The sequence below is a fragment of the Myxocyprinus asiaticus genome, chromosome 6 (genome assembly GCF_019703515.2).
Source record: "Myxocyprinus asiaticus isolate MX2 ecotype Aquarium Trade chromosome 6, UBuf_Myxa_2, whole genome shotgun sequence".
Classification (NCBI taxonomy): Eukaryota; Metazoa; Chordata; class Actinopteri; order Cypriniformes; family Catostomidae; genus Myxocyprinus; species Myxocyprinus asiaticus.
In genome coordinates, this window is record NC_059349.1 from 20,878,037 (window position 1) to 20,890,688 (window position 12,652).

Sequence of the window (12,652 nt, forward strand, 5' to 3'; positions counted from 1 at the left end):
TTTTATGCTGAATTTTAGTGCTTTATGGACCTTCAGAGGCCACAATTCACTTGCATTGTATGGACATACAGAGCGGAGACATTTTTCAAAAAATCTTTATGTTCAGCAGAAGAAAGTCATACACATCTGGGATGGCATGAGGGTGAGTAAATGAGTAGACAATTTTAATTTTGGGGTTAACTATCCTTTTAATACTGAGAGTGAGGGTTTGTTTGTCATGGTCAAGACAATTAGAAAATCAGATCTGGGGCCTGATTCACAGAATTTGAACACTTTTAAACTGCTACAAAATGATGGTCTAACAATCAATTAAAAAAAAAATCTGTTAATTATACACTTTTCTCTGTTTTATCTTTTATCTGTCAGTAAAGACGACGAACTAACTGAAACATTTCACTCATTTCAACTGAACCCATCATTTACATATTCCTGCTACGGTATTCATGAAGCTTCACGGTTGACCACTACAAACAATTTTTATATGTTTACGAGTATATTCAGGGATATCTTTTAACTGTAGGCTGGTGGCAATCTTTACATATGAAGAGTAAATCTATGTTGTGAACCTTTTTTATAAAGCCTGTTGCTGGTGAGAGTGGCTCAAATACTTTAAATTCTAGCAACTGGTTCTTTTTTTTTTTTTTTTTTTTTTTTTGAGAGAGAGAGAGAGGTTATGAAGCTCATAAAGATATAAAAGTAAGTCATTTTGTGACAGGAATGTCTATTGTCCATATCCCCATTACAATGTTTATTCCATAGTAGCCTATTTTCTTGGCAGGTAAGTGTCTGTGACAAATAAGTGAACATGTTCTTTTAAGATGGCTATCCAAATCACTGTAGCACATCTATGTCAGTCAAGTGTTTGGCCCACCCTTTACCTATATATTCAATAAACATAGATTCATCTATTCTGTCCATTTAAAGCAACTCAGCCCCTCAGATGAACACTTTTCTCTTTATGTACTTGTGATGAGGAGGAGGTCGTGATGATGCACGGCCAGTGCTGATCTTCTCATCAGCAGGAGAACGAGATAAAGGGGAGCCAGAGGCACCAGTTCAAAAGAGAGAGACGCACGTGGCTACGTTGCATATGCATCTGTGTTTGTTTATGTTTGTTTTATGTTTAGTTTCTTATAAAACTTTGTTTACTGTTCAACCGGTTCCTGCCTCCTCCTTGCCTGTCCTTATACTGTTACAGTTATATCTTCCAGAGAGTGTGTCAGTCACTGAACTCTACATCAAATTACACAGTTTCTCATTGTTTAAAATAACAACTATATGAGCCAGCATTTAAGAATGTTGCTTTTAATGTATATTCTGTCATGCCAACAATATTTAATATTCTAATGTAATATTTTTACATACATGTTTAAAAGAACGAAGAGAAATCTTTAGAAAATGTAAAGTCTGCAGTCGAAACGGGTGTGGACACAATTCTAACTGAATTATGTGAGTGGGAGTTAAGCTGTGTATAATTATAATGTTTGCAATTTACAAAAACACAATTTAATTTTGTAATGATTTTGTTTTTTAGTTCCAGCAATACTTATAACAAGTCACCATTCATATGTAATTTTACTCAACATGGCTTATTGCCAAGAAGAAGAAGAATGTAAATCATTATCAAACCTCAACTCAGTGCACCTCTCTCCAATCAAATACCACCTTTGTAAGAACATCCATGACAGAAAAGAATAAACAACACAACAACAGTGTACACAAGTACAATAATAGCACATGATCAAATGTTCTCAGTGGACATTTGAGTAGCCCTCACTGGTTTGATCCTGAGATCACAGTCATTAAGGCAGCATTCAATTCATTCAGACTCTGGTACAGCAGATGTATAGATGGCAAGTAGCAGCATACAAAACGAGGCGGGACATAATCAGTCCATAGAGTCCAACATTATGTAAAGACGACAATGTTTCCAGAGTTGAACTGTCCTACATCTCTTCTTTTCATGATAATTCCCACCTAGAAAGTTCACACTCTTGAAACAAACAGGCGGACCATTGAGTTTTGGATTTAATGTTGCTCTTGAATTAAAAAACACTATAAAGTTGTTGTTGTTTTTACAATGGCAACAGTGTGCTTTTTGTATGTGTGCAGTTCATGATGCGCTTTACCAAATAAACATAAACATACTGCGATGTATTATACAGATAAAGGTACATATTAAGAATGTAATTACTACAATGACATAATGGCAGATGCATTGGCACTCAAAAAATGAAAGAAAACATAAAGTTCAGAATTATATAATCAGATAAATCAGCCCTTTCTGCTGTTTTGAAGTGATGAATATGATAACAGAGGGGAAACTTGCCAAAAACTGTGTAAAGTGTTTGGAGAGAAAAAATCTGTTATCATTTACTCACCCTCATGTTTTTCAAAACCTGTACAACTTTTTATTCTGTGGAACACAATAGGAGATGTTCCACAAAATGTAAGCAGCAGTCACCATTCACTTTCATTGCTTCTTTTTTCCATACAATGAAACTGCATTTCACATTTGGGTAAACTATTCCATCTGCAACCTCCATTACTTTTGCAAGCTTTCTTTGATCATCCGCATTGTTGCAATGGTTTAAGGTAAATGGATGATATCCTTTGCTTTTTTTACGTGTGTTGTCGACTCTGTCACAGAGTCAAAGAAAGTTGCCTTAGTAGACCTCTCTAATAGAATCAACATGACGGAAATTGTTTTACTGTTTGGCTTGAGCCATCAGCGCAGGTCAGTGATGAAGGGCATGTTTAAGAACAGTACTGCGGCTTTTTCTTTCAAGATAAATGGGCTGTTGCTTCATTAAATAATGTATACAAAAGTAGGAGTACAGCTCAGTAAATGGGTATGCTTATATGCACATTTGTTGTTTATGATGCACAGTGTGAGGCAAATCTAACCTTAATGCATTATTTCCATGCGGAAATTGAGTTGTTTTTACTCTGCAGTTTGTCGGCACTGCTTAGTAACCTCATTTTCAAGAGTCATGTGATTAAATAGAAAATGGCAGTGATTTTACACAGTGTCACTACTTATTTGAGCATCCGAAAAACAAAGCACTTGGTCTTGGAGAGTCATCAAAAAAGGACCACTTACCGCCAAATGTATTTTAGCATTGAACTGACTTAAAACACTGACATATTTAAGAGAAAATATACAACATCTGTGCCATGGCAAGGCAGTTTAGCCATGGTTGAATTCAGATTTTAAAAACACAGTTAACATACTATAGAGTTTTTTGGTCTTTGCACTGACATTTCAATCCTCAGTGTTCCTCTCTGCTGAGCAACTGGTTCTGTTTCTTTGGCTCATCTCCAAAGCCATCTTTACACAACAGCTGATTCTGTCTCTTTTGAGCACAGTAACTGTGAACGCTCTGAGTAACAGTGGCACAGTGTGAATATGTGAAACACACCATAGTGATTCAACTTTCAAGGCTCTCTCTCTCCGAGTATGGGAGCATAAGAGAATTCAAAGCTCCTCATATGATTCTCACATACAACTGTCATTTTTATTAGACACACATAGCATGGCCCTCGCAGGAACGTTCTCTGTTGTTGCACCTCATGGCTCATGCCAGCTGTGACAAAGAATTCTCAACACAAAGTGCTGTCGTCCTCTCTGCAAACCTATTTACACAATGTAATACCAGCCTTTCTCCAGAGAGCAACCTAAACTGGCAGCCTTATGTGGCAGTGCAGTCTGAGGGCAAAGTGAGTCGGACCGCCCCTCCACCCCCTGTAGAAGCCGAAAATGCTGCCAAAGCTGAATTGGGTCCATTTGACTCCATGGTGAAGAGCTTGCAGGCTTTTGGAGGGACGTACTCTGGGGCAGGAAGGGTCGCATTGGCGGCATTGGCCGGAGCCTCTCTCTCTGGACTGGACGCGTGAGAGGAGCAGGGTGAGTTGGTGGGGCTGAGCTGCACGGCTGTGGTGTCCTGCATCGTGTGCTCACTGGTTTCAATCTCAAATGCTGCACCTCCACCCAACCCACCTGCTCCTCGACCCATGAAGCCCAAACCACCACCTCCCTTGGACCGGCGAGAGCTTTGAGGAGGAGGCAACCGACTGCAGATGCAACAAGCCCCGAAGAAGGAAAACGCCACCAGTAGAAGTATAGGTCCGATGATGATTGGAGGATTGCTGGAGGGCACAAGTGTGCTAAAGGCAAAGGCGCCCACCAAGGTGATGTTGATGCCTGCCAACATAATGCACAATCCACATGCACAGCACAGGGCTGGAGAGGGCAGACCCTGAGGACGGGATTTCCTCTTCTTGCGGCTCTGGGTCTCCTTTTTGGGCACCGACATGCCAGAACTCTGCTCACTGCAAACCATATCTTCAAGGGTCACAGTCACAACCCCATCAGCAAACTGGTGAAGAAGAGCATTTCTTCTTCACGAGTGCTTGCTTTACAGGGGGATACCTGTAGTGCAGAGTGAAAATTAGTTTCAAAACCACAAGTATGGGATGTGAGAACACAGCAAAGAACATTTCTTGTGCACCCTCAGTGCCTAAATACTCTAAGAATCATGGCGCTCAGAAAATGGGATGATTTTACAGAATATTCTTGGTTAAATACAAGTTAAGTGGTCACCATTTATAATAGGTGTCTTTACTGTGTACTAACATTAAAATACATATAATATATGGGCCTGGGTAGCTCAGCAAGTGCTGACTACCACCCCTGGAGTCACGAGTTCGAATCCAGAGAGTGCTGAGTGACTCCAGCCAGGTCTCTTAAGAAACCAAATTGGCATGGTTGCTAGGGAGGGTAGAGTCACATGGGGTAACCTCCTCATGGTCGCTATAATATGGTTCTCGCTCTCGGTGGGGCACGTGGTGTGTTGTGCGTGGATGATGCGGAGAATAGCGTGAAGCCTCCACACACGCTATGTCTCCACGGTAACGCGCTCCACAAACCACGTGATAAGATGTGCGGATTGACGGTCTCAGACACGGAGACAACTGAGATTCGTCCTCCACCACCCGGATTGAGGCACGTAACTATGCCACCACGAGGACCTAGAGCACATTGGGAATTGGGCATTCCAAATTGGGGAGAAAAGGGAAGAAATAAAAAAAATTATAATAATACATATAATATAGTGTACCTTATTGAGTGACAACATGTTGTTCTACAAAATTCTCTAAGGTTCACATTTGCTGCAACTGAGGTTGAGGTATGGGAAGGGCTAGGGTTTAGGGTAAGGGTTAGGATTAGGATTAGGATTAGGGGTAAGGTTAACAGTGTAACTACAGATGTAATTAACTGCAGGTACTTTAAATGTAAGTTCAATACAAGAACACCTGTATACATATTAAGTACACTGTATCAAATGCTTAAGTACATAGTAGTTAAAGACACCTAATATAAAGTGGGTCCAGTTAAGTTCAACCAACAGCTCAATATTTGTGGCATAATGTTGATTAACACAAAAATTAACGACCCATCCCTCCTTTTCGTTGAAGAAATCGAGGTCACATTGACGCACTTACAATGGAAGTGAATGAGCCCAATGTTTGGAGGGTTTAAAGATAGAAATATGAAGTGTCTAATTTTATAAAAGCACTTACATTAAATTCTTTTGTTCAAACTCATGTATTATTTGGCAGAGTAGCCTACTGTTCTAGTGGATGAACTTCTAGTTATTTGTCACCGACATTAGGTCATCATGGCAACGAAGTTGTAAAACTGGGCATAACTTTACACTGAAAAGGTTAGTAAGTGATTTTATCACGCTAAAATATTGTTTGTCTTGTGGCTATACTTTTGAAACAGTGAGTATTTATTATTTTATTTTTTTATCCCCTTTTCTCCCAATTTGGAATGCCCAAATCCCACTACTTAGTAGGTCCTCATGGTGGCACGGTTATTCACCTCAGTCCAGGTGGCGGAGGACAAGTCTCAGAATCCTCTGCTTCTGAGACCATCAATCTGTGCATTTTATCACGTGGCTCGTTGTGCATGACACCGCGGAGACTCACAGCATGTGGAGGCTCATGCTACTCTCCGTGATCCACGCACAACTTACCACGCATCCCATTGAGAGCGAGAACCACTAACTGCCACCACGAGGAGGTTACCCCATGTGACTCTACCCTCCCTAGCAACTGGGCCAATTTGGTTGCTTAGGAGACCTGGCTGGAGTCACTCAGCACACCCTGGATTTGAACTTGCGACTCCAGGGGTGGTAGTCAGCGTCAATAATTGCTGAGCTACCCAGAGTATTCTGATGTTTGCATATTGGCCCCATTCACTTCCATTATAAGTGCCTCACTAGAACCCAGATTTTTGTTTGTCGAAATACATTTTTGTGGTAATCAACATTATGCCAAAAATGCTGTTGATTGAGCTTAACTTGTATTGACCCTGTAATATTACTTTAATGCTACTGTAACTGCTCTTGAGGTTTTTGTTTTTGAAGGAAACCTTAAAAGACCAAGGTCACATTGTTTACACATTTTTGGCAGTGCCATACTGCAGGTATTGTTGACTTTTGTATGACACATTGCTTTTTATGTTCCTCCATTTGGATAAAGGCGTCTGCTAAATGACTAAATGTGAATGTACTGAAATAATGACACCAGAAACCTAAGTAGTTAAACGCTGAACAAAATCCTTATTTTTGTGCCACCGATTACGTAACTGATAGGAGCACCATCGATGCTCGTTTCACCCCTAACGTGTGTTATATGTGACGCTTAAATGTGAGTAAAGATGGCCATTTAAAAAAACAAATATGAGCCTTTCAGATGGCTCGCTGCCGTATGAAAATCTGAAACACAAGCAGTGATTTAGAAAGAAGCAAAGCAAAAAGGTCTTACCGCTTATCAGTCGACGTGCAGAGGAATTACACAGGCTTGATAGAGGTCTCCCGTTACTAACGAAACACGTCGTCTCTGTTAAATCTAAAACACCGTCTTCAAAAAGAATCCGCCACAGCTGCACGACTCACCTTCGCTGAGAGCGCGTGCTGTAACAACACTCCTGTCACCAATATCGTCGTCAGTCCTGTTCCACACGCTGTGTTCGAGTAATAGAGCGACAAGGTTTATTTCAAGAAACGATTTTTAGGCAGATTTAAAGTATAAAGAAAATGTAAAAAATAAGCACTGCCTTGAGTAATCAGTAGGTATGTCGTGTTGAACAATAGCGCGTTGGCAGTAACAGGTTGCTATGAAGCCTGTATGATGTAGACCAGTGTAGTACCGCCAGTGAAACACAGGCGTGAATGAGAGGGATGGGAATGTGTGCATGTGTTCAGTGAGTGTGTGGGGAGGAGGAACTCTCTCGTCCTGATTGCTGTTTGGACAGCTCCCAGTGCTGAACATAGGTTTCTGATTGTAAGTTCAAACGACCACTTTAGATGGAGATAACTGAAATTAACAAACAAAATATTTATTTAAAAAGCCTCATATAGTAGTTTTCGCAAAAATACCATATTTACTACAATCCTGTCATAAAACTGTGGGCAATTAAACAGAATTACAGAAAAATAGTTTTGAAGGACATCCCATATGAAATTATGGTAACACTTTAAATAGTTGTAAATGTTGACATTAGTTAACAACACTGGTTAACATGTGCTAACAACGAATAATCCTTTTACACTATCAATTAATCTAAGTTAATTCTCATTTTAACACATACAGTTGTGCTCAAAAGTTTGCATACCCTGGCAGAAATTGTGAAACTTTGGCATTGATTTTGAAAATATGATTGATCATGCAAAAAAACTGTCTTTTATTTAAGGATAGTGATCATATGAAGCCATTTATCATCACATAGTTGTTTGGCTCCTTTTTAAATCATAATGATAACAGAAATCACCCAAATGGCCCTGATCAAAAGTTTACATACCCTTGAATGTTTGGCCTTATTACAGACACACAAGGTGACACACACAGGTTTAAATGGCAATTAAAGGTTAATTTCCCACACCTGTGACTTTTTAAATTGCAATTAGTGTCTGTGTATAAGTTGTCAATGGGTTTGTTAGCTCTCACGTGGATGCACTGAGCAGGCTAGATACTGAGCCATGTGGAGCAGAAAAGAACTGTCAAAAGACCTGCGTAACAAGGTAATAGAACTTTATAAAGATGGAAAAGGATATAAAAAGATATCCAAAGCCTTGAAAATGCCAGTCAGTACTGTTCAATCACTTATTAAGAAGTGGAAAATTCGGGGATCTCTTGATACCAAGCCAAGGTCAGGTAGACCAGGAAAGATTTCAGCCAACTGCCAGAAGAATTGTTCGGGATACAAAGAAAAACCCACAGGTAACCTCAGGAGAAATACAGGCTGCTCTGGAAAAAGACGGTGTGGTTGTTTCAAGGAGCACAATACGACGATACTTGAACAAAAATGAGCTGCATGGTCGAGTTGCCAGAAAGAAGCCTTTACTGTGCCAATGCCACAAAAAAGCCCGGTTACAATATGCCTGACAACACCTTGATACACCTCACAGCTTCTGGTACACTGTAATTTGGAGCGACGAGACCAAAATAGAGCTTTATGGTCACAACCATAAGCGCTATGTTTGGAGAGGGGTCAACAAGGCCTATAGTGAAAAGAATACCATCCCCACTGTGAAGCATGGTGGTGGCTCACTGATGTTTTGGGGGGGTGTGAGCTCTTAAGGCACGGGGAATCTTGTGAAAATTGATGGCAAGTTGAATGCAGCATGTTATCAAAAAATACTGGCAGACAATTTGCATTCTTCTGCATGAAAGCTGCGCATGGGACGCTCTTGGACTTTCCAGCACGACAATGACCCTAAGCACAAGGCCAACCCTCCAGTGGTTACAGCAGAAAAAGGTGAAGGTTCTGGAGTGGCCATCACAGTCTCCTGGCCTTAATATCATCGAGCCAATCTGGGGAGATCTCAAATGTGCGGTTCATGCAAGACGACCAAAGACTTTGCATGACCTGGAGGCATTTTGTCAAGATGAATGGGCAGCTATACCACCCGCAAGAATTTGGGGCCTCATAGACAACTATTACAAAAGACTGCACGCTGTCATTGATGCAATAGGGGGCAATACACAGTATTAAGAACTAAGGGTATGAAGACTTTTGAACAGGGGTCATTTCATTTTTTTCTTTGTTGCCATGTTTTGTTTTATGATTGTGCCATTCTGTTATAACCTACAGTTGAATATGAATCCCATAAGAAATAAAAGAAATGTGTTTTGCCTGCTCACTCATGTTTTCTTTAAAAATGGTACTTATATTGCCAATTATCCAGTTGGGTATGCAAACTTTTGAGCACAACTGTACTAAGTTTTATATGTTAAAATGTGTTATTATGAACTAACATGAACTTACAATGAACAGCTGTATTTTCATACAGTAGATGAACATGAATCAAGATTGTTAAATGCTTTTTAAAATATATTGTTTGTTGTTTGTTCATGTGTAACACAGTTCAGTGGAAAGGAGGAGGCAAGAACCGGCTTAACAATATAAATAATATTTTAATAATAAACTGAACCAAAAAGACAAACACACACAGGTGTCGGACAGCTGTCTGTACTGTAACTCTCTCTCTGTCACACTGCCGTCTCCAGTCGGCCTTATACCTCTCGGGCTTAATGAGCTTAATTAGGGGCCGGGTATGTGGAATCACGACCTGGCCCCGCCCTCCACCCTGCCACATCATGATACCTACATTTTTGCATTTACTAATGTTAAAGGGATAGTTCACACAAAAATGAAAATTCCCACTTTCACTTTCACATTCTTCTTCTTTTGTTTTGATGATTCGCATTCTTCGTATATATGTAGCCAACTGGGCAGGGAGGAAAATTTATAGTTATAAAAGGACTAAATATTGATCTTTTCCTCACTCACACCTATCATATCACTTCTGAGGACATGGATTTAACCACTGGAGTCGGATGGATAACTTTTATGCTGCCTTTATATGCTTTTTGGAGCTTCAAAATTCAAGCCACCATTCACATGCATTGAATGGACCTACAGAGCTGAAATATTTTTCTGAAAATCTTCATTTGTGTTCAGCAGAGAAAGAAAGTAACATCTGGGATGGCATAAGGTTGAGTAAATGGTGAGAGAATTTTCATTTTTGGGTGAACTATGACCTTTAATTAATAGAAGCTTATTGTCAAGTGTTAACAATAAGAATTATAAAATAAAAATTATAATAATTTTACAGCAGTAAAAATACATGTAGTAGTATTTTATTTTATTTTATTTTATTTTATTTTTTTACAGAAACTGTGGTTACCATAGTAAATGTTTGCAAGGGAAAACACTTATTTGAAATGCTTAAACATTTCTTTTAATATCTCTTGCATATCCCCTTAAAAAATATTTACCATGGAAACAATAGTTTCCACCAAAATACCATAGTTACTAGTTATTTTTTGGATGCTGAAAAATAATAATAAATTCAAATGGAAATGGAAACAAATAGTTTTTTTAATTATTTTGTAATTTTATTTTGTATTTGTGGAAACAAAATTTGCAGTAACTATGTTAGTTTGGCTGAACGTATGGGTACTATGGTAAATTATTTGTAAGAGCCATGTATAAGTACAACCAATCATATAACAGATACTGAGGGCACAGAATTGCAACTGATGTCTCAGTTTTCATTATAGATATCTAGACCAGGTTTAAGGGGGGGTTGGAGGGGCACTGCCCCCCTAGATGCCCCCCACCCCACCCCCAAAACTTCTAAAGGCCCCCGGTCTAATGCCGAAAAACACGATCAAGGGGGACTAAGCAAAATTATCAAGGAGGAAAACCTCTCCAGTCCGACAGCCATTATTTCACTTTAGATACAGATATAAAGTGGAATAATGGTTCTGCTGCTCTGATGAGTGTGTACTCTCTTTCTTTCAATCATCATGAAGTTATTCTTTACTGCTCAACTGAAATTTTCTCTCTTGTGTTGTCTTGTGAGACACCCAACACAAATGTGCATAGTTCAGCCAATAGCCCACGTCAGAGCTCTTGGCAACAGAAGGTAGTGTCTCTCTATTTCGTCGCCATGCAGGATGGAGACTGCATATTCAGTCTTAGTGTGTCACCGATGGTCTGTGTGGGATGTACAATGATTCTGTTCTGTCCATGCTGTGTGTTCTTACGTGAGAGTCTGAGTCATTTCTAGATAGTACCGCAAAAAGGCTTCAATAAAGCTATAGTAAGCTACTGAATCAATGTGCAGGTAGGACAAAACTGATAGGTTTAATTGCATGTGCTGTCAAGTTCAAATTAAGTGTTTTTTATTGAATTTTTACATAATAAGTACAGTTAGAACTTTCTTACATCTTATTCACTGTGTCTCTAATACAAAAGCATTTCAGGAATAATTGTAAGCAATTTAGAATGCACAGAAAACTGCTAATACAAACCAAAAGGACACAGAGTGAAAAGTCATAAGCACATAATTTCATAGTTGAAAGAAAAAAAAAAAATTTTTGCTTTGGACTTTGAAACAAACCTCTTTGTCTTCATCAAGCTATATCTTAAAGGAATAGTTCACCCAAAAATGAAAATTCTGTAATCATCTGCTCATCCTCATGCCATCCAAAACTGACTGACATCCATGGAACACAAAAGAAGATATGTGGGTCAATGACATGATGCACATTTTTTGTACAGAATTTTTTTTTTTTTTAATTATTTGAAAATACAATACAAATGCAACTGACATAAAACAGTTACTTGAATACACCTCTTCTATGATGAACCATTCAGCGGAGGAGTTGAAAAGAGAGCCGTCAAGCCGGACATTTTTTGGTTCCCGTCGTGGGCTAAACCATTAGTAATGGCGTACTGCCATTTCTGCCATAGACTGATATAGCAGAAGTAGTAAGAGTAGTATGGGGACTAGCCATTGTGAACTCAGCCCATGAAACATACGTCCTCAATGTCATCGAAAAGTCTGGCCAATCATGAATAAGCTGTGTTGGCATCAGAGATTGTGCAGCTGCTTTGGAGCAACTGCACTGGCTGAGCCATGGGCTGGTATCGACTTGCTCTCATGGTACTCTGATGGCATACATCACGGTAACTTGGCTGTGGCATCAACTAAAGTCAGCTGCGTCTAGAAGGTAGCACTCCTGCAGCCTAAGTCTCGTGAGAGTCTCAATCGCTGTTACTAAAGTTAGGTTCAGGGTTAGACTTAGTGGTGGGGTTAAGGTTAAGGTTAGGGTTAGGTTTAGGGGTGGGGTAGGTGTAGGTTTTCTGTAGGACTCCAAATAAAATAAACACAGTGTGTGAAAGTCACGTGTGGCTCTCACGAGATTTTAGGTAACCAGGAGGTTACAGTACCTTCAAGACACGACCACTAAAGTTGGTATATATAATATATATACTGTACTTACAGGGTTGCATTAACACACGGGCGTATAGCCCTAGTGGCCTACAACTGAAGGCTAGGGGCCTACAACTCCCATGGGGAGACGCAGTTGTTGACATGGTAACAGAAAGGCGTCCGTGTAGTGCTTGTTCAATGAACAGCAGTTCCCCCCAACTCAACAACTTGAAGGGGGCCTCAGCGGACCAGCGAGCCCATGGGCCCAGAGGTATATATATATATATATATATATATATATATATATATATATATATATATATATATATATATTAGTAGAAAATGCTATGCTGTAA

At 39.6% G+C, this 12,652-nt stretch overlaps 2 protein-coding genes across 2 annotated transcripts in view; both read right to left on the reverse strand.

Moving 5' to 3' along the window:
- The window catches only part of LOC127441882 (erythropoietin-like), a 190,419-nt gene that overhangs the window by 17,987 nt on the left and 159,780 nt on the right, over nucleotides 1-12,652 (reverse strand). The window lies entirely within an intron of this gene.
- On the reverse strand, nucleotides 1,309-7,152 carry LOC127441881 (transmembrane protein 275-like). The gene is made up of 2 exons (XM_051699410.1): nucleotides 6,835-7,152; nucleotides 1,309-4,432 (listed from the first exon to the last, which is right to left on the reverse strand). Exon 2 carries the CDS (start codon nucleotides 4,341-4,343, stop codon nucleotides 3,693-3,695), a length of 651 nt encoding a protein of 216 aa, XP_051555370.1. The 5' UTR covers nucleotides 4,344-4,432; nucleotides 6,835-7,152; the 3' UTR covers nucleotides 1,309-3,692.

Bases quoted from the DNA above. Each gene is read 5' to 3' on its own strand.
- LOC127441881 (XM_051699410.1), bottom strand. From the start codon at position 4,343: ATGGTTTGCAGTGAGCAGAGTTCTGGCATGTCGGTGCCCAAAAAGGAG.